The sequence below is a fragment of the Vicia villosa genome, linkage group LG6 (genome assembly GCF_029867415.1).
Source record: "Vicia villosa cultivar HV-30 ecotype Madison, WI linkage group LG6, Vvil1.0, whole genome shotgun sequence".
NCBI lineage: Eukaryota > Viridiplantae > Streptophyta > Magnoliopsida > Fabales > Fabaceae > Vicia > Vicia villosa.
This window is the reverse complement of record NC_081185.1, coordinates 128,465,698-128,493,697: the sequence shown is the minus strand read 5'-3', so window position 1 is coordinate 128,493,697 and position 28,000 is coordinate 128,465,698. Positions and strand designations below refer to the sequence as shown.

The following is a 28,000-nucleotide window of genomic DNA, read 5'->3' as shown; positions in this document are numbered from 1 at the left end:
CGGCTACTTGTTGTCAATGGACCGCACATCGTTCAAATAAGGCGGAGACTTGGCCGGATCCTTTTGTTTCAAGAATGGCGGAGTTTGAAGAAATGATGAGCCAAGAGCGCGAGCAAAATAGAGAGCGGTCGAAGAATGAGCCTATTTTGGACTTAGGATCCACCGATTGGTTCGGTGAATTTTAGTTTGTTCCGGATCATTTTTTGTATGTATTGTTGTTTATCAGGTAAAATCGGACCGATTCAATACATGTATAATATAATTATGTTTTATGACTTGCTTGTCTAATTTATGGTTAATGTCAATTCCATATGTTCAATTTAGACAACACACTAAGCAATCAACAAAATGCAAAATTTATGTCTGTTTCTGCATAATTCGGAAATGAACTTCCGAAATATGCTAGTCTGCCTCCTATTTTCGGAAGTTCATTTCCGAAATGTCCCCTGAGGCAGGATAAGGTTTGTTAGGCCATCAATGCTCCAATAAGTCTATAAATACACACTCTTCTTCATCCTCTCCACACCACAAAACACAAATGACACAAACCTACCCCCACCTAGCATTCGTCTACTTTGAAACCGGCTACCCGATGCCGTTCCAATTTCGCTTCTCGCGCGACACGCCGTTTGCGGAGTTGATACCGTCGCTCAACACGCTTTTGCACTATCCCGAGAATCGAAAGGTTGTCAAGCTCGAGTACCGCTCGCCATCGCTTAACGACGAGGGAGGCATTAAGTTCACACCTTTTGAGATCAAGAACGACGAAGATTTGGCGGTTATGTGGACAACGTTCGACCGATTTTCTTCGAAAGGCCCGATCGAGTTGGACGCGGAACTTCTAAGATCGGCGGACGATGTTATCAAAATGTTGACTCATCCCCACCTACCTGTGATCAACAATATGTAACTTTAATTATATGTAATATTATCGTTGTAATCTTCACCCGATTAAATAAAGCGAATTGTTGTTGTTTTTCATTTTCTTCTGTCCAGACATATTTTCGGAAGTTCATTTCCGAATTCCCCAAGGGGGGTGCGTTCGGAGATGAACTTCCGAAACACCACATTTTCTGAAAAAGTAACTTTATTTCGGAGATGCATCTCCGAAATCAATATTTTATATTAAAAAAAACACGTTTTCGGAAGTTCATTTCCGAAAACACCTTTTTTAAGAAAAAAAGTACAGTTTCGAAAATGAACTTCCGAAACAAGGGGTATTGTGGTAAATTCACCAGGGGTGGGCAAGAAGGTTGAGAGGTGGGTGAAGAAATTTTCTATAATTTTGAATGTGACATTTTAAATTCTCATTTCTTGTTTAAAAAAACATAAACTTGTATATGTTATCGGTATTTTTAACTATCATGAATCAGCAAAAGCTAGTTTAGGAACCAACAACATTCTTTTAAGTTTTTTTTAAAATAAAATCTTGGTACTAACCTTTGCTTAATTCAGAGAATTAATCTCATCGTTCATTTGTATCCAAAACAATTTTTTTGCTGATACATAGTTTCAACATAAAACTGTGAAAGGAACATATTCTAAAAATTCAAACTTTCACCAATAAGTCAACCTTAAAAGTTATTTTTTTAAATTTTAATTTGAGAGTTTAGAAAAGAAGGAAGAAGAAAACTTAAAGAAAAAAAAGAAGATAAAATAAAAAGAATTGAAAGATTTTAGATCATTTCCTTTTATTCATACAACAAGAAATTCAAAGGATTTTTGGATGATTTGCTTTCATTCCATTATCTAATCTTATTTCATTCCACTGAAACATTGTATATTCTAGCATGATATTGCAATTATTTTGGTATAATCTTTCTTGTTTTATTTGATTTCTCAATCAACATATATCTTAATTCAAGAAAACCAAAAATTTCATGTATCCTAATTCCCAAAAAGAAATTCTCATTTTTGACCACTTGAACTAGCTTCTTTCAACAAGAAGAGGTCCATATATGCTCCAAACTTTGTGCAAATTTCTTCTCTCTGCCTAATAGCATACTGCTATGGTCAGCATTTGGAATTATGTTAATTTCAACATTTGGAGCCTTCAACTTTAACTCCCTGATGCACTCCATAGGGACAACTTGATCTCTATCACCTTGTATAACATTTATTCTAACTCCACTTTTTGTCAAAATTTTCAAGTAACTATCCATGAATTTTGTTCCTCCACATATCACATTATGCATGGAATTCCAAGCAGATTGATGAGTATGTCTTGTCATGTCTGTGATCAAGAAACTAAGATCCCTGGAAAAAGGTAAGAGGAAATGCATTATAGACTTTATAGCATCAACACTTCAGATTGAAGGCGTGTTCGACGTCTGACACTATATCAAAACATGTAGTTAAACTCAATTATTCAATTTTCTCAAATTATTACTGATGTCAACGTGTCAGAGTCAGTGTCATATTACGTGTCTCTGTCGAGTCCTTAGCAGCTAACTGTAAATATATGGTGTCTTTTACATTAGTCTTTCAATAAATGGCTATTACCTCTTTCGAGTAATGAACTTTAGAATCCACTCCCATATCCTGTGATTTCTGCAATAGATAAGGCAAACAGTTCGACTCAAATGCTCATACCATGACATAAATGAAGATCCTGCTGATAACATTGGCCACAATTTCTTTCCAGCAAACTTTTCAAGTGCTTTCAAACAAGCATCTTTTTCCTCAGAAGAAGAGTATGGCTGCCACCAAAACCACAAGCATCACACACACAAAATATAAAAACACTTATTTTGACTGCATAATGCAAGTGCTAAAAAAAATAACACAAATTCAACTTGATTCATAGCAGTCCAATTCTGAAATCATGAAAGCAATTATCTAGTTTAGGTCTAAGGTACTTACAGGTGCAACAAGGGTAATTGATTTTACACAATTGGTATACTTAGCAGCCAAAGCCAATGCAATTACACTCCCCATAGAGTGTGCAACCAGATGAAAACTACCTAACTCCAATGGTTGAACCACTGATTTCTCAATCATTTCCACATGATCCTTCAAAGTGTACAAACAATCTCTTGGCTTAGGACTCTTTCCAAACCCCAACAGGTCTATGGCAATCAATCTATAGTTATGATTTACATTTTCAGAGAAACATGGAAACACTGTCTGTGTCCAAAATGAGGAAGAAGACATAAATCCATGCAAGAATATCACATTCTCACAAGGCTCATCCCTGCAATTTTCACCAGTAGCTGTAAAACATAAAATTGACCACAATATTAGCTACACATAAGAGTACATAAAAGGGCCACAAATAGGTTAACTCAAACATGGCCCAAGGTTTTAAAAAACGGTCCGCGACTGCGGAAATGACCGCGACAAAACGGTATCACCAGATGTCGATACCGTTATCACCAGTTTTATGTTAAAGAACAAATTGTGATTAATTCACAGCGCGACAACAACAATCAGCATAGCATCAACACTGACCGGAATTGCAAAAGTCTTTACGCGACCGCAATCCGACCGCGACAGTTTTTTAAAACTCTGCCTAACTAGTACAATTACTATACCTATGAAGGGTTCCTTAACAACAAAATGAAGTTTATAGTCATCATCATCATCAGCATTGACCCATGAAAGACAAGAGTCACACCCACAATCAGACCAACTATTCACTTTCCTTCCACCACATTTTCCATTGGAATCTTCCTGTTTTCTCCTAAATTGAAGCAAACCCATTTCTCTGAACACGTTCTTCCTCTCATACAAACTATCTGAAAGACCATCATCAATCATCATAGTCTTGTTCTTCTGTCTCTTCCATTTAGAGCAACAACAAGGAGAGGCCACACCTTCAATACGCTCATCAAGGTATCTATAGACAACACATAAAACAGCATCTAGAAAATCAAAGAAAAGGAAAACAACGTAACATAACAGTGAGTTGAGAACCATAACACAATTTGTCATCCATTTTTTGGGCGAGGAAGAAACTGCTAGCGACATTAGGAAGCAAGATTCTAGTTTAATCTATTTACAATTACTTTTTTATGAAAAAAAAAGTGAAACTAAACATGCATGAATAATGTTAGTTTACATGAAAAGTAGATGAAGGAGACAAAGACTTAAGAAAAGTATGTAAGGAAGAGGACGTGAGGGCATTGGAAAGTGAACAGTTGTAGAATTGCTATTGGGATAGAAAGAATATATGAAATGGTGATTGAGGTTGGGGCACGTAGCAGGATATTAGCCGCATTCAATTCGTGTGTTTGAAGACATTGAGAAATAGCCAACAACATTGTTGTTTGTTTACGTTGTTGTACACGCCTGGCACACCTTTCATCTGTATCGACATCTTAAATTGGTTAACCGTGTGAAATTGACAGTGTAATATCAACCGTTTGATTTCAAATGAACGGTCAAAAAGGCTTATGAAGTTTTCTTTACCAAAATAGAGTACAATTTTTTTTTCAAACCAATAATAATCAGTGTAAGAATATTTACACAATCAATACATCATAAGCATATATTCCTTTTAAAAAAAATTAAAATAAGAGTAAACATATCAAACAAATTACAATAATTGTGTAAAATATCTTTACATGATTCGTCTGTATCTATCTATCTATTAAATTCTATAATACCATTATTTATAAATATTAGATTAATTTTTTTTCCAAATATTATTTGTGTCTTTAAATAAGACTTTAAAAATAGTTTGAAGGAAACACTTTAAAAATTATACGGTATGTTAATAAAATGAATATTTAGTTCTCCCAATTTATTTAGAGATTTTTTTCTTGTTGACTTCTTTGAGAATATTTCAAATTATTTGGCTCCAACTAATAAGTTTATTTGTCAAAAAAAAAAAAAAAAAAACATCATAATACTGTTGAGTGAATTAATCTTCAACTTGCTGTTCAAACTCACTAATCAAAAACATCAAATTTCATTCAAAACTAGAAAAACAGTCTTAATTTTTCTCAGTTCAATAGTTAAATTTACATCTTAGACAACATTAGCATATATACTTGAAAATAAACTTCGTTTGACCATATAATCTTAAATAGTATTTATATTTCTAGAATCAAAATAGAAAAACTGAACATTATAAAATTGGTTTCCATGCATCACTTATTTCTGAATATAACAAGCTAGTCCCCAATGTGAATATGATACTTGTAAACCAAAGGAGCCTCAACAGCGATAGAGAAATAATTTATGTCAAAATTCTCTTACAGATATCAACCATAATGTTTTATTGTAATGTTTTCCATCATCTTCATTTTCCTTTTGTATAATTGCCTGTAAACCTTAACAAGACCATGAAAAATAAATCAAACAATAACGGCACTACTCTTCAGCTACCTTCATTTTCTTTCTTAACAGGATCTGAGCTCACAACTGGAAGATTTCTTCTATACTGCTGAGATGTCAATCTCCTTTCCAATGGTGTTTTCCTCTTACTCACAACAAATCTGTTCACCCCTTTACGCATAGGCATTATTGAGGGAAAATCTTCGTCTGGAATCTGACTGAGCTCAGAAATATCTTTTATCTGAGCAACTCGACGAAACCACCTCTCTGCTTTCGCCTCCTCTGACATGTCTAAAGGATCCGGTTCCCTGACCGCCGACCCCTCTAAACTCTTTCCTGTCCATTCTGTTCCAACACTATGGTTCTCAGATGCCGAACTTGTGGATGACTTCTCTGTCAAATTTGGCACACTATCTTGACTGAAACTCAGGTTTGAATTTCCACTGCTTGTAGCTCCATAGCTAGAGATAACATGATTATTATTATTATTTGAACTCTGATCAGTAGGTTCTGGCCTCTGTTCGGGTCTAGCTCTAGCGTCACTCGACATCTCAGCCGGTTCAGGTACTGAGGATGATTCAACATTGGACCTATCTGTTGAGTCTGTTCCATCTGCCTGTGGCTTGTCCTTTTTGGCAAAGTAATCTGGGGGGAAGGGTACGAAAGGGACAAAGTTGGTATTTCCAGATTGCTCCATGGCCAAACGCCTCTTATATGCCGGTGTTGTCAAGGACCGGTCTTTTTTCTTGCTAACAACAAATCTGTTTTCTCCTTTACGCATCGGCATTATTTCAGGGAAATCATCATCGGATATTGCACTTGTTATATCTTGAACATCATTCATCTCCGCAATCTTTCTAAACCATCTATCCGATTTTACAGCTTGCTCTTTCTCCTTATCCTTAATGATATTTTCAATTGAAGAGTTATTAGAAAGTTGTGTCCGGTCAGTGTCACCAGTACTGGCATATGATGGAAAGGGGGGAAGAGTAGGAGTGTTACTCCCTTTAACATCGTTGAAATGGGAAGTATTACTACCAATTGAAGGTGACCTTTCGCTACTAAAATTTTGCTCAGCACCCATATTTTTATGGTCAGATTGAGGAAGGCCGGTTGAGCGACCTAGAATATCATCCAGAGTATTGTGAGACTTGACTGATTCCCCAGATCTAAAATCCTCAACTCCAGGAGTATCATTATTTCCCAAGTTTCTCTTGTATTGAGCATTGGTCAACCTCCTCTCTAATGGAGTTTTCCTTGTGCTTACAACAAATCTATTAACTCCTTTCCTTAACGGCATTATTTCCGGAAAATCTTCATCGTCTGCCACACTGTTAATATCAGAATTGTTATCCAGTTGAGAAACCTTGTTAAACCAACGTTGAGCCTTTTCTTCATTAGCGGCTAACCTAGCATCAATATTTGAAGGATTATAATTGTTTCCGTTACCATACCCTGGATGTGACGTGGTATCGGTGGAACCCAAAGATATTTGTCCAGGCCTCTTGCAATCACAACGTAAGCAAGTTACATTCCTCCCATAATTATGGAAATCACACCTTAAAATGAAAATCATGTTAATTGGATGTCTACATCAAAGGTAAGAGGGAAAAAGTTTCAGAGGGAGGAAAATACTTACTGAGGACATTCCCATTCTCCTCCCGTCAGTTGTCTTTTTGGCCTTGCTTCCTCGCATTCAAGACATTTAACATTTCTTGCAAAATTCATAAAATTACACCTGCTCAATATTAGAAAAAGGCGATGTTAACTCATCAGAACGTTATATGATGCTTGTAAAACAAAAATAATCACATCATTTGATTTAAAATCACCTTGGGACTCGGAAAAAGTTGAAATAATTAACAAAATTACCTTGTGCAAATCCAATCACCCCTTTTCATTTCAATGTTTTGTCCAGGAGGCGCTGTATGCCCAAATCTACCGGCAGGGATTTGATTTTGCACTGAATCAAAAGAGTTAGGTCCAGGTGCACTATAACTCAGCTTGAAAAGTTCACCAAATAGGTTTCGGACGGAGGATTCAACAAGATTTCTGTTATAGAGACTGTTCCTTTCTGACGAGACCGAGCAGTTGCTTGCGTAACTCAGAAGAAATTTCATTAGATCAACCATATTGGCTTTATTAGTGTCCAAGGCCTGCATATCAAGCACAAATCAAAAACCTCTAAAATAAACAGGTAAAGAGTTGAAATTGGGTGTAAAGACGGTGTTATGTTCCATACAGTATGCATAATGTTTCTTAAATAGTTTAGTATGAGAAGAAAATTTAAACAGATATTCAGGATTTCAGGCACTTTCCACGTTTCTTCATTCCATGCATTTGAGACCCAAGACAAATATGGATTTTAGAAAAGGTTACATAGTCAGAATTTCCAACCACCAAGTGATTTTTTGAATTACTTTCTATTTTCTGGTTCTATACACCAAATGTATTGTTCTGAAGCTAAGGTGTTCAATAAATGATACAAATAATAGGAATGTAAAAAGATCAGTGACGAACTTTGAGTTTGGCTATAGCGGTAAATTTTGTTAAAAAACTATAGCAACCACATTTAGTAAGAGAAAAGCCAACAGAACCAAAGACTCGGTTTGGGAATTTAGAGGGTAGGGAAGAGCTTTAGGAGGAGAGGAAAAGGGATAGAAATCTTTCACCTTATTTGAGATTATTTTTGTAGAGAATGAAAAAAAAAAATGCTCACGTTTTTTTTAAGAGAGTTATAGAAACATTGAAAGGATTTGAAGAACTTAGCTTTGCCCTTCAAATTCCATCTCCAATACATTTTTTGAGTTTCTTCGTATTCGAGAGATTTTGTATTATGAAGAAAAATAAGCCTCCATTTCAAGTTGGAGGAGGGGGACTTGTCTTTTCTTCCTTTTTCCTAAAGTCCTTCTTTCCCCTCCTAACCTCCCAAACATAGCCTAAAAGATAACTTATTGCTAAAGCTAAGTCTGATCCAGAAGATTCAAGATGAAGGAACTAAAAGAAACTGACATATGTAACCTGTAATCTAGATATGTCATACCCCATTCCCCATTACAAAATATGGAAATAAAAATTGCATACAATATTTCAAACATAAGACAAAGAACTCAGAATTCGAAATAGTTATAAATATATATAACAATTTTAAAAACAGACACACCCTAAAATAAATATTACATAGTGGAAAAGTCTGAAGGTTTATGTTTCTTAAACAAACCTATGGATGAGAAATGAAAATGAATCATTATCAGACCAAACACCAATTGAAGGCAAACAAGCTTTACTTCATTGTCTATAAAAACAATATTTCAGCAAAATGGAAATGAAACCAAAAGCTCAGAATCCGATTTTTTACTCCATTTATTCATTCAATTGTTTCAACTATTCAAGTAACAATTGCATCTTATCAAGAACAACATTAACAACCAAAGGCATCAACTAAAACACAAATAAGTATGAACTTATAGTAATATGAGAAGCTAGCAAAATAGAAGAATATAGCAGTAGATAGCACTAACAGTGGAGTCACCGTTGAATACAAAAGACTTCATCTTCGAAACGGAATCCTCAGAATCCGGGAACAGAAAGGGGGTGCCATGTTCAACCACAACAGCTACGTCTCTCATAGAAAGCAACCTATAGAAATCAATTTCAATTCAATGAGAAAAAAACAACAAAAAAAATCATTGAGCAAAGAATGAAATTCAGAAACACAAACCTGAGAAGGTTGGGTCTATCTCGGGCGAAAGCCAAGCAGGAACAGACCTCGGCCTGCGACAATTCAGCGGGAGGGAGAAAGGAATCGGCGGGAGGAATAGTGGATGTGTAGCCGGCGGAGGAGATGTGTGCGAAAAATCTGGAAAATTCGGGCCATGGGTGGTGGGTTCCACCGAGGGAAGATGAAGGTTGGGTGTGAAAGTGTTGGGAGGCTTTGGGTTTGAGTTTGAGTTTGGGTGTGAGAGAAGGAGAAGGAGAAGGAGTTAGTGAGGAAAATGGAGAGGAAGTGGAAGTAAAGATAGCGCGGTGGTGGCGGCGAAAATGGGAAGAGAAGGTGGGAGGGAAGAGGCGGAGGTTGTGGCGGAGGATAAAGATGAACCTTGGGGCGGCGGCGCCCATTTTAGTCGGAGGATGAGAATCTGTTGGTGGCCGAAGCTGCTACTCAATTACACTCTGAAGTTTTACGAACAAAGCACGGAATTTGCCGATAATTTTTAGAATTGATTTTAGTTTTAATTAATATAAAATAGCTTATTTCTCAACATCTTTATTAAAAAATTGATTAAATGAGAAATTATATCTATAATGAGGAAAATCAAATATTTGAATTAAACTTTATACTTGTAAACTAATTTAATGATATAATTTTACTAATTCAGTTATATAATTTAGTTATATAATACTATAAAAAATGTATGTATGATTGATTATATGATATGACTCAAACTAAGAGAAAAGAATGATGATATCTCTTGTATCATTCAAACAAATTTAGTGTATGTATTCATGGGTATTTATACTACTAAAAAATATAATTATTACAATAATGTAATAATTGATATTTATTATTTTTAATTTAATATATTAGATCACTATAATAAATAATTGGCATTATTATTTTAAGTTTGAAATTAAAATAGATATTTTTAAATAATAATAAATAATTTTTTATTTATTATAACATTCCTCCTTTGAAATATTTTTTACGATTCTCTATTAAAGTCTTGTCATGTCGAAGAAAATCTTATGGGAAGAAATGTTGTCTAGTTAAAAACTTTTGAAATATTTTTTACGGTTCTCTATTAAAGTCTTGTCATGTCGAAGAAAATCTTATGGTAAGAAATGTTGTCTAGTTAAAAACTTTATTAGAAAAAGTTTATCTTGAATAAAAACTTTAATAAGGAAAAAATAATGCTCCCCTCAACCGAACATATTTAGTTCTTAAAAGATTTTTAAGGTGACATATTTTAATATTTTGTACGTGTTTTTTAAAAATTGATGTAGTGAATATCTTTGTGAATGGATCTTTTGCATTAACACTCGAACGAATATATTAAACATCAATCTCTGTGTTTTTTAGTTCTTCTGTGAAAGAGAAGAACTTTGGAGGAATATGCTTGGTTCTGTCACTTTTGATTTAATCTTCTTTCATCTAGATAACACACGCAACACTGTCTTCATATAAAATTGTTTGATTATTATCAATTGGTAAATCAGACGCTCCTTGGATATGTCGAGTTATTGATTGTAACCATCTACACTCTTTGTTTGCTTCATGAAAGACAATTACTTTAGCATAATTTAAAGAAATTGCTACAAGTGTTTGTTTTGAGATCTCCATAATATTGCAGTGTGTGGATCTGACAAATATCTTGCATCTGTATTACCAAACAAAATTTGTCTTAAATAACAATCATGTATCCTGCCAAGTTGGATTGAAAATTTTAAGTTACTTATATGATATGGCAGATTGATATATTTCTATTGGATGACAGAAATTTTTTTTTTTTACACTTTAGTGCATCTCCATTAAACCCAATTTTTAAAAGATAAATTCTATCCTTTTTAGTTGAATATCAAATTTCTTACGGTACATTAATTTAAATTTTAATTAATTTTAAAATAAAATTATATAAAAAAATTTAATTACTATGCATTTTCAGTATAAATTTTTTTATATTATCAATATATCATATTCATTCAAATATATTATTTAAAAAATTAAAATAAAATTAAAAACTTTAAATAAAAAATAATATAAAATATTTTTACGCCGTCAATGCATATTAATTAAATTTATATTTAAATATAACATGATTTGATATCATTGTTTCATTGAATGAAAGCATCCATGTATTTAAATTTAAGAGTGTTCATCTTTTTAGAATTGATTTTAGTTTTAAATAAATTTAATATAAAATAATTTATTTTGGACATCTTTATTTATCAGCAGAAACAGAGTATATTTTGAATAATTTTAAAAGCGAAAATGATTTTATTTAATATTTAAAATAATTTGACCAAAATTTTTAGTTCGAATAAAAAATATAGAAAATTGTTAAATGATAAAAGAATTTGAAATATTTTATTAAGTTTCTAAACAACACCAAATATTAAAAATTTTGGAAATTTTATTTCACTTTATATAATACAACATGTTAAATCATTTATTATTAATATTTTAAATTTTACAAGATAAATTTTATATTATTACTCTCAAAATTTTCAAATAATTGTAAATAAATTCTCAATAATTTTCAAAATTTACAAATCAATCTTTTCAAATTTTCTAAAATTACAAATTAGTTTCTGTTTTTCAAATTTTACTCTATCAAAACAAAAGAATTTAAAAATAAATAGATTTTAATTAAATCATTTGAATTGATTAAAATTATTAAAATTTAAAATTTTCTAATTACAACGTCCAAACATATTCCAATAGTTTTTTAGTCAAATAAATTAACCATGCAGCATGAAATTAACAATTGATTTTTGTCCACAGTATAAGTTGGAATTAAACTTCAAGGAAAACACACCAATATGGCTAAAAGCTATTAACCTGTTTTGAAGTCAAACATCCTACTTCTACATGTGATGTGAGAGGGACACGAAGAAGAACAAAAGCCTCCACAGAGCTAGCAAACAGTTGCCCAGTTTCTAGAATTAGTAAATCAACAAAGGATGGTGGTTGCATTTTGCACAAGCTGTTTGAAGGAATATGAGGAAGCCATAACAATAAATCAAGCACATCTAAACCTCAAATTAGATGCTAACTCACTAGTAGTACCCAACAACAATGCCCATTGCAAATGTAATACTTTAGAACAATAAACTAATGGCAATATGTTTCTACATGAATTCTATATAGAGCTGATTATTTAGAAGATACAATCACTTAATGACTGTAAAAGAACTGGTTTAATTTATAGAGTAAATGGTGGCAAAGGAACAAAAACTGCTTAAAATTACATTTGACGCCAAATGATTATCTCAACATGTCCAATTATTTCCTTTTTAAATATCAAATCAAGATTAGATACCACAATTTCAACAGCTTAGGAAAGAACAATAGGTTTGCCACAGAGCTGCTCCAACTCATCTTCTAAAATTTTATATAACTTTGCTTTGTTTCGCCTATAAACCCAAGCTTTAGTATCCTGATCCCAATCAAACCTAGACGGACCACTGCAAAAGAGATGGGAGGCTTTAAGACAGGTGCAAGAGAATGTAGAACTAGTAGAGATCAATATATAATATATATATACAAGTCACATTTTGATTATTATACCTATTTTGCCCAATGTTAGATGTCCATCTAGTTTAAGCAAAGCAGACTAAGAAGACAAGCAAAATAAAATAGCAAAATATCGTCCTAACAAATCAAACTGTATTTCACTTGAAATAAATAAATATAAAAAAGCTTAAAGCCTTAAAATCATACAAAATTCGAAGTATCACAAATTAAAAACAGCTCCAAATAGCAAATACAAAACACCAAACAGAGAAGAAACAGAGCACAGCACAAACACACATACAAAAATAGGGAAGAAGAATGAAATGTGTAGAGAAGGAAGAGCATTTGCAGAAATGAGTGGAAAAAGGAAGATGAATGGCTTTATCAGAGAATTAGAACACCTAGCAACCTCTCTATAGAACTGAAAAGAAAGCCCTGCAAATAGAGAATGGAAAACGGATAGATCACATAAACGGAGACCCCGCGAACAGAACACAGGACTGTTGCGCAGAGTTGCAAGAGGCTTAAGTTTACATGGCTAACTTAAGTGACTAGGTTTTCTTTTTGCACAGTTTTTGTGCATTCTCACAAAGGTTTTTACATAAAATAAGATAATAACATCTCTTAATGCAAAGGATTAAACCGATATTTTAATGAAATTGCAAATATTAAATATGATACTCCCTCTCCTCCGTGATCTCAGATTCAGTTTACATAACAGGTGGTGGGTACTTTCCTCCTAAATAAAAACATGAAAAACGAACCATGCCATAAAATATATCATATATTCCAGTTTCCTCCCACCATAACTATAAGAGAACACTTCAAACAGAGATTAAACCAAAGGGAAAGTTTCTAGAAATTTCCCAATCCTTGCTACTTTCTTCTCCACCAATAAGACAAGAAAGACAATTACAAAGGATCCTTAATAAATACACAACCATTACCATATAATATAACTTATTTGATTAAAGATTGTTCACGATACCAATTTGATTCATTTTCTCCAATTATTGACTTTTCTCCAGTTCATTCTTAAACATAATGATGCCCTAGGAAATATTAATTAAGCAACACAGTCATAGTTTTCTATGAAGTATTCACATGCCGTGTAATTTATGAATACTGATGACTAACGAGTAAAACCTGAAAGAAAAAAGATTGCACATCTAAAAAGTAAAACCAAAATAAGAAACTAAACCATAGATAAATCTAATACCTCACTGGCGAAGACAGCCAAAGTTGTCTATTTGGTGTTTGTTTATTCAACACATAGGTGCCCAGCTCACCAAGTTTGACAGTCAAAACATCATTCTGAAAAGGAAAGCTATGTTAACAGTTACTATATCTTCTGCACATGGATGACGCTCCACAAAACTAATAGGAATAAATTATTTAAAATCTTAAAAGGGAAAAGAAGGCATTTTATTTTCAAAAGATCAAACTACTACGTTACTGAGCTTCATCGATAAAAAAAATGTTATAAAGTTATCAATGTAAAAGACTAAACTATGTTACTGAGCTTCATCGGTAAAAAAAAAAAAAAAGGTTACATAGTTATCAATGTGATTATTTGAAATAATCCTATACAACAAGATAACTTCTGTGTTGCCTTGTAAAATACATAAGTCGTAGGATATTTTTTTAACAAGTAATTCTAGCTACTTGCTACCTATCTTCTATAACAAACATACTCCCCAAAAAAATTCTCACCCCATAGTCTATGTCAAATCCATCAAGGTCAATAGAGTCTCCATAGTCCTGCCAAGTAACAAGTAATCAAAATAATAACCAATACCAGTATAAACTCTTAAATAATATGAAATGTATACATTATCACTGTCAAGTCTATATTTTTGTTGAAACCCATTTGAATTTTAAGCATAATTGTATCAGAGTTCCATATTTATCAAATAATGTTGGCAGTTATCAAATTCAAAGCAAAATTTGTAATGGATGTTCAAAACCTAGATTGTCATATAATACAAATTTAAGCTCCTATAAAACACAAAACGGAACTAGAGAATTGATACCTCAAATTTCTCTTGAAGGCCTTGTATTGTGGACTCAGCCAGTCTGTGGAACTCAGCCTCCTGTAGTAGGGAACTGCGTTCACATTAATCATTAGCAAATAGCAAAAGCATCTCCATCCATTAGAAAGAATAAACAAAACACAGCACCGGTTTCAATCAACATTGAGCATTAATGGCCAGCAAGGCATTAACAATCAGCATTAACATTCGAATTTTCCGAAATATTATTCAAATATGAACTAAAAAGATAGCTAGAAGTTAAAATTCATTGAGTTTTCATGAATCAAATGAGAGCATATGAACTTAAAAACATGAGGATGTGCCGTCGCACACCTGTAATCAATAGGTGCTGGGCCATGAGATTCAGCAACAAGATTGGACTTTTGAGAGCAGAAGCTTCTAAAAGAACTTGAAAGACCCGAGATTTCTGTTGCTTTCACAGAATGGAATGGAGACCCATCAATAGAAGATGAAGAAGAAAAGGAGCATAAGGAGGGTGTTGACTGTTGCAAGAACCTGAAGAGCCTTCTCTGTAAAAGCACCTTGGAGACCATCATAGCTTGGTTCCCTAAGCTGTAAATACAAAAATCAATACTTTCTCTTAGAACATACAACAAACACCTTGAAGGGACATAAACCAGAAGCAAAAGTGGAATCAAAGTTGTGATTTAAAAGTCTATTCTTTGATGTGAGGAACCAATTCATCAATGTATAGCTTTTCTATAAACACAATTCACGGAGAACGGTCTACAAACATGTTGTGTGCATGCAGGTAACGAAAGAGTGGGAAATTGGTAACGCTTACTGTGAAGAAAGTAGAAGAGAAAAAAGATGAAGCCCTAATTGTTAATTGAGAGTGAAATTGGAAGGAATGAGAGGGGGGTTTGGTGATGTAATGACGGAGGACAGAGTTGAAGGTGTTTGTGACTTCGGGGTGACTGCGTAGCGATCGTGAGAGAAGAACTAAGAGCATCCACATCCATACCACCCAATTTGGTGGTATAAATGGACCCCACTTAATATAATATATTATTTAACACTTTTCAATTATTTAAACCACTCAACTAAAATTTATAAATATCCATACTATCCATCTAAAACTCTAAAATGGGTCCCACTAATCACACAATATACACTAACTTTACATTTAATATATTAAATAATTGAAACAAAAGACTAATGCTACGGTGCTTTCTGCAGCAACGATAGTATATTGATACCCCACCAATTGAATTAAAAAAATATTATTTTCTGACACACAATGGCATAAATATGTAATACTACTACCGATAATTATGCTCTAAGAGATTTTGTTTTATGGTGTGTTTGGTTGGGAGTTGGTGGGACGAAAAAATTCTAATTAAAATCTCCCACTTCCCCTCCCATTTGATTTCCCTATTAAAATTTCTCCGTTCCTCTCTTTCATTTGAATCAAATCTACTATCTACTATTCTATCTACTATCAAACAAATCAAACAAATAAAAGAGAAGTCCAGCACACTTCCTATATTACCCTTTTTTTTTTAAAAAAATTCTAAAATAAAAAGGTTTCTCTCAACTGTATCTCTCACCCAATTTATCTTAGTTTAATGAATAAAATATTTAATAAAAAAGCTGAACCAATAAATATAATATTTTAAATGTTTTTATTTTAATTAATAATTATTTTTATTTGAGACACAAAATTCTTATTTTTAAATGTCAAAATTTTTATTTTTTTCACGGGACACTATCAATAAAGTATTTACATGTTTATTTAAATAAATTTTTAGCGGGACACAATCAGTTAAATTCATACAATTTTTTATATATAAATATTGCTTTCAATATATATTTGAGTATAAAACCACCATACAAAATTATTTCAATTTATGCAAATGCATGAATATCATTATTTTTTATACAGTTATATTATTTAATATTATAAATATCAAAACAAATTATATATAATATCAAATAAATGTACCTGCGATAAATTTTTAATCAGTTAAATTCACGTAATTTTTTTGTATATAAATATTACTTTCAATATACATTTGAGCACAAAACCACCATACAAAATTATTTTAACTTATACAAATTCATGAATATCATTATTCTTTATACAATTATATTTATTATTTAATATTATAAATATCTAAACAAATTATATATATATATATATATATATATATATATATATATATATATATATATATATATATATATATATATATATATATATATAATATCAAATCATTATTTATAAAGTTTGAATTCATTATTCAATTAATTAACATTCATATAGTTACAAATATAGAATAATAGTATGCACCCACTTTTAAGTTAAAAGAACTCTTAAATTAATATAGTTGACCAAGAGAGTATTAAGTCTTTAATGTTAATCGGATTTTGTTAGAAAGATTCTACAATTTAGTAACAAATGAATTTTGTAGTGAATTAATATATATGATCAACAACACAAAGATTTAAAAGATGGATATTAAAATGAACAGTCTACCGTTAGTATCTCATAGATACATTCACATCTACTCGTAGATCTATGCTTGCAAGGACCTTCATTACGATAAACAATGTGCAACTGTTAAAATGAGAAATAAAAAGAACTTTTATATTAGTATATTTGATCAAGAGAGTATTTAGTCTTTAACTTTTTTCCGTTTATAAATATAATAGTATCAACGATAGAGTCTTTTTCGTTTATAATTTTTTTTAACTTATTCCCGTTTATAAAATTTTTATTGATGTTAATATTCATAACTTATTTTCGTTTATAAATATAATTAAATAATTATATATTTTATATAATTTTCTTATAAAATAAGAAAATAATTATATAAAAAATAATTATAACTAATTTCCATTTATAAAAATAATTGTATAAAAATTAGATTTCTTTTCACTTATTGATGATGTAATATAGAGTTATAAAATAAGTATTTTAAAATGAGAGAGAATATACTATTTTTATAATGTCAATAAATAATTATAATGACTTATAAGAACTACAAATTAGAAAACGAAGCTGGAGCTTGATAAAGATAAGATGTGTTTTTTGACAAATTAAATAAATTGTTATATTAAACTCTCTAAAATAACTTTAAAATAAACCTTTGAAGTAGCTAATTAAATTATTAAAAACAGCTTGAATTGTTGTACTTCATGATCTTCAGTGAATAAATATGTTTACATATGTATTTAGAAATATGTATTTACTAAACATCAGTGTGCTTATAAAATACATACAAATTTAAAAGATTTGAGTAGGAAAAAGAAGATTAAAAAACATAAAAATATAAAAGATTGAGTGAAAAACAAATAAAAAAACAAAATATCAAAAGAAACTATTTTAGTGATATAAACCCCAAACATGATAAAGAAGAACAAACATATAAGTGATATAAGTCATTTCAGTGATATAATTTATAAACCAATATTTCAATGATATGTAACACAAACGAGTTTTGATGAATATTGTTTGAAGAGTTTTGATGAGTGGCGATGAAAATCGCCTCTGTTTTTGCAAAGAGAATGACGAAATGACGTTAGAGCGTTGATAGGTAAAAAACAGCATGGGGAACACAAACTGCACACGCAGACTGCAGGAGCAGGAGTGGGTAAAATGTCGTGGGATAGCCCCTTGCTAATATCCTAGTGGTTTATTGGAAGGGGTATTCCCTCGCAAAACTCTGTCAAAAACCTACCGCTGATTAGGCTTTTGAGCACCATTTCCATTTGCCAGGGGTTGCCCCTCGGAAACAATTTTTTCAAAATTCAAATTTTTCTCTTTCTTCTTTGCGAGGGGTTACCCCAAGCAATTTTTTTTGTTTTCCCTAAATTGGACTTTGCGGGGAGCTTTACTCCAAACAACATTATTTTTTTGTCAATGTTTTGCCCCTGGCAAATTCAAGTATTTCTTGTAGTGATATAAAAAATTTATGGAACTTGATTTTCTTCTGTTTGTTGTCTCCTTCCCTCTGCTGAAATCTAAATCTTTAAATTAATCTAATCAGAAATAGACAGATTTTGTACAGAGATGGCAGAATAGAAAATGCTGAAGGTCCATAGGTTGAAACTTGGGATAAAGATAATTCATTTAATTATTTTGTTATTGATCCAAATAAAGTTGATACACAATAGAATTATCTTTAATTTTGAATGAACACTTTCGTCGTTAAAGTTTAAAGGTCTTACAAATTTCTAAATTAAAAAATATAAACTACTAGATTTATACAGTTTCAACAAATACTATACATACGATTTCTTCTGATTTTTCAGACTTACCAGATTTTTTTCATAAAATGCGAAAATTTGATAAACACAGCAAGTGGATCCAATGACATAATTTCATTAAGTAGATGCAATCATCACTTACACAATGATAACTAAATCTCATTAAAATAGGAGGTTTAACATGCAAAAAAGAAAGTAGAATCTTAGCATAAATATATACTATGGATTATCCTTTTGGTACTTGTATTTTATCCAACTAACCAAGAGACTCGGGCAATCTTTTGAAGAAACAATCATGGCTCTATTTTCTATATCTTTAAACAATTCTAAAGAATATCCAAAATATATTTCAGCCAACAAACGTGATGTCCTTAGTTCTTTCAAGATATGAGAACATTTCTGAACAGAGTATTCCCCTTTATCATAAGATGAGACTGCAATGTCCATCTCTCTTTCCTTTTTCACCTGGTGTAAAAACATAACAAGAACGTAAGATGGAGACAAAATTTATGGAACTTATTATAATCACCGAAAAAGTATGAATTTACAAAGCACAAAAAATGGATTATGAATTTATGATACTGTAAACGTTCCAAGTCATCCATATATATATAGAAATTTAGAAGAGCGATGGAGATTACATTAAACATTGAGGCATCTGAGGTGGTGTCACAGTTACGCACTCTACTTACTTGGGATGGTATATCACAATCCCCTTTAAATAAGCAAACATGTTTAGCCCCTTTAAATCCCGACTAACACTCATTTGGAATTTTTTCATTACCCAAAAAATTATTTAATTAATCGATTCGCACCCCCTTTCTTATTATTTCAATTTAACCATTCAACGTTTTTGCTTTCTTGGCTTCCTTAACAATAAATTGCTTTTATTCCCATTTCAAATACTCCACCCGTTTTTAAAATAAGTGGCATAATCTATGTTCAATAAAAACAGTTGTTGATTCATAAGTTATTTCATATTATCCTTAACTAGCGTGATACCTGCGCATTCGCACGGGTATTAGTGAGGTACTTACAATTTTGTTTTCAAAACATAATAAAAATGTAAATATGAAAACCAAAATTGTTTTAGCAAAGTGGATTATTATTTTAAAAGAAAAATATATTTTTTAAAAATAAAATTATTTTACATGAACAATATACATTTCAGTTTTTCATATATTATCTTACAATAGTTTTTATATCTTAAATTAAAAATAATTTTAAAATAAAAACATAACATATGTAAATGATTAAAAAAATAACACATTTTTTGTGTGTTTGAATTCATACATTATTTTAAATATTTTTTTCTTTAATTGTAAAACAAATATAATAATTTATGGGTTTGCACGAATTCTGATCTGCACACCCGTGCTTTCGTACGGGTATTGGTGCGTTACGCACTAAAATGTAATAAAAATGAAAATCAGAAAGACAAAATTATTAAATAATTTTTTTTATTATTTTTAAAATAAAAAATATTTTTATTTTAATGTGAAACATAAATATATTTTTTCATATATACAAATATTTGGATTAACCGTATATTTTCATATATGTAAATATTAAATTTATTTTAAATATGTTTGTTTTTATTTTTTTTAATTGTATAAAAAATGTAATAATTTGAGCATTCGTACATATTTTGGTATAATTACTCGTGCGTTCACATTGTACTGGTGTGTTACCCATGCGTTTTCACGAGTACTTGGTGTCTTACGCGCATTTGTTTTTCAATGATATAATAAAAATGAAATAAAAAATAAAAAATTGTCTAACTTAAATGATATAATAAAAAATTGTACTGGTGTGTTACCCATGCGTTCTCACGAGTACTTGGTGTCTTACGCGCATTTGTTTTTCAATGATATAATAAAAATGAAATAAAAAATAAAAAATTGTCTAACTCAAATAATTTATTATTTTTAAAAGAGATAATAAATCAGTTTTTATAATTTCTTTCGTATATAGTTTTTTTTGAATCAACAATATAATTATTTCTATATATAAATATTTTTGTTTTAGAAGTATTATAAAAACATTTAAATTAATAATAAACTTGTTCCGTTATTATTTAACATTTAAATTAATAGCTTAATATCAATATAATAAGCATAATCAAAGTCCACCAAAAGCAATAGAAAACCGTAAGGAACAAAGTAACATGCATTGATGTCATATTTTCAATAAAAAAATTGATATGACTATGCATGAGTTGTAGAAGACAAACCGGGAAAAAAAATCTGTTTTGTATGCTGCCCAGAAAAATATAATTGTCATCATTGCCAAGTAACTTCCGAGCACAATAACAATAATAAATATCTCGGATAGCTTCCAGCTATCTTGGTTTTACCCAATGTTTGGATATTGTCATAATAGTACCTACATGTCAAAGAAATATTAGTCACTAAAAAATACTCGGGATATTCAACAATCAATTAACAAAAAAACAAAATCAATTTACAAAAAAACGAAGGGCCTACATGTTAAGAAGATATTCTGCAATCAATCAACAAAAAACTAAATCAAATACGTTTAATGGATGTTTGAGTTATTTTGAATTCTTATGGTTGCATTCATTTATGTAGGGTGGAAGATGAAATACTTTAGAAGCATAAACATTACAAATGCATAGCACATGACAGAATATAGATTATGAAAGGTTGAACATAGAGAATGCAAAAATATGGTTTCCAAAGATCATGTCATTAATTTAGTCTAATAAAAAAACTTAAGAGTGCATAGCATTAAATTGGAATTGGGGCAACAATTTTAAGACATGAATTACCTTCATAAATTTAAATTTTCCGTGTAAATAAAAAAGGGTACCGTAGAGATTTTCAGAGCATATTATTTTCTTATATGGTAGATTATAAGATCCTCTTGAGTTTTTTTCTTATCTTTTTTTATAAGATCCTCTTCAACTTTCAAAGTGCATTAATTATTTTTTTTTCAAACACACCCCTAATTATATCACATCTTTTTTTGCAATCAATAATAAATACACATGTATGAAAATCAATTATTTCTCTCTCCTAAGGATAAATTTTTAAAATTGTACAAATAGTCAATAAATTTAATACTCTAAACAACTTTCTTAATTAGCGTAATTTTGTCTACTGGGTCTTATATTTAAGGACGGAGGTAGTAGTAGTTTATAATTTATGGGTGATGGTTAATGATAGATAGTTTATAGCTAATAAGATAATTGAAATGTTTGGTAAAATTAACTATTCAAATAGTTGATAAATTTAAAATAATATTTCTTAATTAATAATAAAATGTATATTTAACATACCTGTATAGGTCAAAAAGTACAGGTTTAAGTGTTCTTCCAGCAAGGATAGAGTGACACAGAGGCCTTAGTAGGTGTACTACTGTTTGAATGAAAATTTTAGTCTAACAATTTCGACACGTGTGATAAAAATGTAGGAGATTGCTAAGTGTAAAATAATATAGTGATAGTTTCGACATGTTGGTTACTTCAACTGAGGTGGTTCAAATTCTTTATGACATAGCGTATTTTTGATTTCAAGGCTTAGACGTCCTAGAAACCCATTAATCCTAGTTTTAAGGAATCTCAAGAACAAATCTACAAGATAAGGATCACTCTCTCTTCAAATATGTTCAGAATCTCAAAAATGTTTGCAATGATTTGACATTTTCGACAAAAGTATAAGATAAATACACAGGCTAAAACACAAGTAGCTCAATTATTTTTGATGATATGCTCCAAAGTTCCACAAAGGAAATCTTCGACAGAAGCAGATTGGAGATTTAAAAGACATTTTTTTGATGATTGAAGCAGTTAGATACAAGACGATGACCAAAGTTACGTGGAATTGGATTAGGAGATAAAACTCCATGTAATAATATATGTGTCGAGCGATGGAGATTTGACCATTATCGAAGATTATTGATGTATTTAGTATACAAGTTAATTTCATTCATATATTAAGGGTTCACAATTATCATTAGTATTCTTTATAGAACTCGAGTATTCAAGTCATAAAGAAAAAAGAGTTTGAGCGAAATATATGAATATGTGTCCTTTTTCTAATTCTTTAATAAAAGCTTTTATTTCATTACTCTACATGAGTCTTACTGAATATCAAAATTCCTTACATTCAAACATCAATACCCAAACACAAACACATCTCATCAAACTATTTTGCACAAATTGTCCATATAATTTTATTCGAGTTTAATCCATTAAGTGAACAAAAACTATACTTGTTCATGTTCAAGATATTGCCTCCCTGTAGTCTACTGTGGATATGATTAATAAGTTTCGCCATGGCATCAGATTTTCCAATATAGGTCGAGAGAGGTATGCGATTATGGAACTTTGTTAAAAGGATGAGAGAGCCAACATGGATACTTTCGATTAGTCTTACTCCCATATTTATTGTCCACCTTACCATTATTTATGAGCTGAGGGTTTTGATTTTGTTCACTTCTTTCAAAACGGAGTTCTTGACAACCATCAACACTGCCCCTTTTGAGATTACCCAAAACATATAGGGCATACTCAAGGATTTTCAAATTGTCTGTTTCAACATGGGTGTATCTCTTATCGTTGGAGTGCTTCTTTATTTCTTTAAGGCAGAAATCCTTCTCACCAAAGGTTAGGTGACATTACATCCTTTTCCTGGTGAATGTCTTCTGGAGGCCTTCGCAAACCCTTATAAGGACTGAAAAGATAAGTTAATGGGGGTAAAGGGGAGATCCCGTACTTCCCTGATCACTTCAGAAGCGAGGGGTGACCCATTGTTTCCTTTATCCTAGACGTCACATCCTCGGATTACCAGAAGGTGGATCCAAGTGTCCTTTCTCCTTTTGATTGTGAAGCAATTTTGATTTAAAAAATGCTTTCGCTATCTAGAGTCGAGCTTCCTTATTGATCGGGAATACGAGGATGATGATTGAGTAGTGGCATACTTAGGTATGTGGGTACATCCTTTATGGCCTAATCCCGTGTTTATTGCTTTTGTAACTTATAATATTTTGATATGCAGGTGAATGACAGACATCTCTCTTGAAGAGGGAAAAAAAACGCCTAGTGAAAATGAATATGGTTCAGCAGCGGGTGAGGCTTTCTCTTTCACTTCTCGAGATGTGACTGGGGACAGGAGGGCGAGGCAATGCAAGACTTCACAAGATGCTGAGGCTTGCCCTCCCAAGGTTATATGGAGGGAGGAGGACTTCTCAATGCCACCGACAAGTCACGAGGAAAGATCAGGGGAGAAGGTATGAGGCAAATCTATCCCTCTGGAGCCTTCTTTGTGGAATAACCAGACTTTTAAGATGATCGAGTTTTTTAATCGCCATTTCTCCTTTCTTAAAAAATTTCTCATCGTCTATCATTTATAGTCACTCCCAAACATGCATGAAGTACAACTTGCACACCTATGCAACTTGCATGAAGTACAACTTTTAAGGTTCTACTTAGTGGAGAAAACGCAGGGGACAATAATCCATGTGATATATTACAATAGGCTAAGGTGATCATCGTGATAAGAACATTCACGAGGGAGAGGTAGCTACATAGTTGCTGCAGATGGAGCGGGAAGCCCTGAAGGCACTTACTAAGGATACTTCCATTGAGGCTCTTGTCCATTTTAAAGAGGTGGAACGTTTAATCCAGTCGCTTGAAAAAGCTCAAAGCTCATTGGATAACCTGGAAGAGAATGTATCACAACTAAAAGATGAAGTTGTATCAACCTCCTTTCATCATTTTGAGAAGGCGAAGAAGCATGCCTTCTTTCTTTATCATGGTCTAGATTTAAGTTTGATGGATCATTTCCATGTAGTTCGGGGTGGACAACTAATGGATGAAGAATATCTTTTCTTATTTTGGCTTCTTTTGTTGTGCTCGTATGCCTTTCTAAGGTTTTTTTTGGCAATTGTAATTATTCGCCCCTCGGGGGGCTTTATAATTGTAATGAACTACGGCACCCCTCAAGGGTATTTTCTAAGTTAACTACTCTTTTTGTTATCTTCTATGAGTGTCTGGTGTTAACCTTTTTGCGTTGTGTGTTTCTCATTGTCCCCAGCTTTGCAGTAATTTAATTGTCTACAAGGGGATTTTGACAAAGATCTTCGTTTGTGGTTGTCTTTAAGGACGACAAGGATCCCTCTTCAAGATTCAACAAAGTAATTTCCCCAATGGATGACAAGTATCCAACTTAAGGATCTATCGAATTGATTGCCTCAATGGGCGACAATGATCTTGCTTGAGGATCCAATGAATATGATCGTCTAAATGGAAGGCAAGGTCCCACTTGAGGATCTAGCTAATATGATCGCCTCAATGGGAGACAAGTGTCCCACTCGAGGATCTAACTAATATGATAACCTCAATGGGCGGCAAGGGCCCCACTTGAAGATCCAGCTAATATGATCGCCTCAATAGGCGACAAGGATCCCACTTGAGGATCCAACTAATGTGATTGCCTTAATAGGCAGCAAGGATCCCACTTGAGGATCCAGAAAATGCGTTCACCTCAATGGGCGGCAAGGGTCCAACTTGAAGATCCAATTAACGTGACCGCCTCCACAGGCGACAAGGGTCCCACTTGTGGATCCAGCTCATATGATTGCCTCAATGGGTGACAAGTATCTCACTTGAGGATCCAACGAATATGATCACCTTTATGGGCGGCAAGGGTCCCACTTAAAGATCCAACGAATATGATCGCTTCAACGGACGATGAGGATCCCACTTGAGGATCCAATGAATACAATCATCTTCATAGGCGATCTTCCCTTGAGTCTTTAAGTTTCCTTAAAAGAAAGGAATAGCCAAACATACATACTCTAAAACAATAAAAGTGAGGTGCGTTATTAAAAAGCCTTGCCTTATGTAGGAGCGTAAAGGGAAAAGAGTGTACCCCACAAAATAATTTTTTCTTAAAATGGGCAGAGATGTAATACTTACCTATGAAAATTATTAATAATGTAATTCAACAATAATAATAGAGAAAAGTAAATGACTATTATGCTGGTGTCTCCAGAGGAATTCCCTTATGGGTCTTTAGCCTTCAATATCCTCAAATGGTTTGAGAAGAAGTCTCCTCGCTTTTACAGAATTCCTTCAGTGGCTTTATTCCTGAACTCATCCTCTAGGCTTTTCTGTCTGAAGGGCGAATCCTCTTTAACTTGAGGCTTTCTGCATAGAGGCTTTTCTGTCCGAAGGACGAATCCTCTTTAACTTGAGGCTTTCTACACAACACTACATAGAGATCTGTTGATCTTCTTGTACAGCTCCCACTCGCCCATTGAGGAGAGGAAACTTCATGAATAAATAGAGAGTGGACAAGGCGACTCCTATTCGGTTATAGGTTGGTCCCCCTATTGTCATATTATAGAGGGGACATCAATAACTAGATACCTAACTCTTTAGGATTAACTGACAGTACGACAACCAATTCCTTCTTGCACCGGTTTTCATCAGTGTAAATGTGATGCTATGCACTAAGATAAAAATTCCATTCTTAAAGATCTAACAATTAAATTTTTAACTGGTTTAAATGATAATTTTTCCGTAGTTAAGAAACAGATGTTGTCAATGGAATCTCGGTCATCCACTAACAAGATATACACCAACAATATATACTCATTAGTTTCTCCAAAATAAAACAACATTTTTCCTACACCTACATTTGATGATTCCAGCTTGTGAAAAAAAATTTAAATAACAAGGTTTAAAAAAAATTACCAAAAAAATAAGTTATTCAGAAAATTTACCAAAATGTATAGGTTTTGCAGGACCCCCTAGAGTATGCGCCAAATGAATTGGTGCATTGGTACAAAATTAGGTGTATGTGTCATATGGTTTGGCGCCTATGTGAGTATTTTTTTTTCTTTTCCTATTCCTATTACACTCATACGCCAAATGAATGAATTGGCTAATTGAGTAAAATAGTATACTAATGCGCCAAATAGTTTGGCGCATACTCCAAGAGGTCCCGCAAAACCTAGACATTTTGGTAAATTTTTTGAAAAACTTATTTTTTTGATAATTTTTTTTTAAACATTGTTATTTAAATTAGCTAATACTTTTAATGCTTAAAGAGCACATGGTCAAGACAGAGGATCATATGGCAATAACAACTCAAGGTTATGCACATACAATATGGCAATAACATATAATTATATAATCATATATTATTGGAGATTAACAATAAGTTAAAAACACAATTTAAAAAAAAAATTATGAAGAACTATACAAAATAGTTACAAAATTTTAATTTTTGAAAATTTAATATGCCACAAAACAAATAATTAAACATCTAAAATAACAATGAAAAACAACTTTAACAAACTTATCATCTAATTTTATTATATAAAATATCAGACTATGTAAATTATCATCCAAGGTTGATACTTCTTATCACACAAGTAAATACTTATTGAACTTCAAAAAATTATGTTGTTATCGTTACAAATAAGGTTGATACCAACTACAACAAATCTTAAATTTGAAAGAACACCTAAACAAGGTCGGCCTAGAAGTTCCATTCTAACTTAAAAAATTGGCTCAATTTTTCATTAAAAATATTTTATTATAATAATTAAAAATAAAATATAAAAAATATAATAATATATTAATAAAAACAATTATTTATAATTATTTTGAATTTGATCAATCTCTTATTTTTAATGTATTGAATTTTTACCATATCATCATTTTTATTTATCAGATTTTTTTAATAACATTTTTTATATTTAATAATTTAAAAATAAAAAAATTAAACTTTTTAAAACTTTGACACCCTTCAAAATTCGAGACCCTGTGCAGCAGAGAGAGACTGCTGCATCTAAACGGGGCCGAGGATTCACCTAAACGTTCAAAGTTTAAAGGTATCCCAAATATCTTATCAAAATAATGTGTACGAGTTAAATTATAAAATTTCAACATACACTTGGGATTTCTTCTAATTTTTCAACATAGATTTATTTTTTCTCATTAATAGCTTGAATCTGATAAACATAGAAAGTGGATCCAACAACATAATTTATTTAAGTGGATTTACTCATCCCTTAAACATTGAAAACTCATTCTAATCTCAGACAAAGCACTAGATTTCAATACAGTAGGAGGTTCAGCATGCAAATAAAAAGTAAATCTTAACATAAACATACTAACGATTTTCCTTTTGATACTTGTACTTTATCCAGCAAGCCAACATATACAAGGAATCTTTAGAAGAAA

At 31.8% G+C, this 28,000-nt stretch overlaps 3 protein-coding genes across 3 annotated transcripts; all 3 read right to left on the bottom strand.

Moving 5' to 3' along the window:
- Positions 1 to 1,709: 1,709 nt before the first annotated feature.
- LOC131609963 (probable lysophospholipase BODYGUARD 4) lies at positions 1,710 to 4,251 on the bottom strand. Its single transcript, XM_058881809.1, has 4 exons — positions 3,534 to 4,251; positions 2,863 to 3,212; positions 2,503 to 2,699; positions 1,710 to 2,256 (listed from the first exon to the last, which is right to left on the bottom strand). The coding sequence occupies exons 1-4, from the start codon at positions 3,967 to 3,969 to the stop codon at positions 1,938 to 1,940; spliced, it is 1,302 nt and encodes a 433-aa protein (XP_058737792.1). The 5' UTR covers positions 3,970 to 4,251; the 3' UTR covers positions 1,710 to 1,937.
- An 814-nt stretch (positions 4,252 to 5,065) lies between these two features.
- On the bottom strand, positions 5,066 to 9,492 carry LOC131609962 (zinc finger protein VAR3, chloroplastic). Its single transcript, XM_058881808.1, has 5 exons — positions 9,002 to 9,492; positions 8,802 to 8,919; positions 7,153 to 7,436; positions 6,920 to 7,018; positions 5,066 to 6,839 (listed from the first exon to the last, which is right to left on the bottom strand). Exons 1-5 carry the CDS (start codon positions 9,397 to 9,399, stop codon positions 5,324 to 5,326), a joined length of 2,415 nt encoding a protein of 804 aa, XP_058737791.1. The 5' UTR covers positions 9,400 to 9,492; the 3' UTR covers positions 5,066 to 5,323.
- Positions 9,493 to 12,083: 2,591 nt separating this feature from the next.
- On the bottom strand, positions 12,084 to 15,533 carry LOC131612350 (frataxin, mitochondrial). Its single transcript, XM_058884145.1, has 6 exons — positions 15,353 to 15,533; positions 14,881 to 15,120; positions 14,548 to 14,620; positions 14,228 to 14,275; positions 13,734 to 13,828; positions 12,084 to 12,465 (listed from the first exon to the last, which is right to left on the bottom strand). The coding sequence occupies exons 2-6, from the start codon at positions 15,102 to 15,104 to the stop codon at positions 12,336 to 12,338; spliced, it is 570 nt and encodes a 189-aa protein (XP_058740128.1). The 5' UTR covers positions 15,105 to 15,120; positions 15,353 to 15,533; the 3' UTR covers positions 12,084 to 12,335.
- Between the last annotated feature and the right edge of the window lie 12,467 nt (positions 15,534 to 28,000).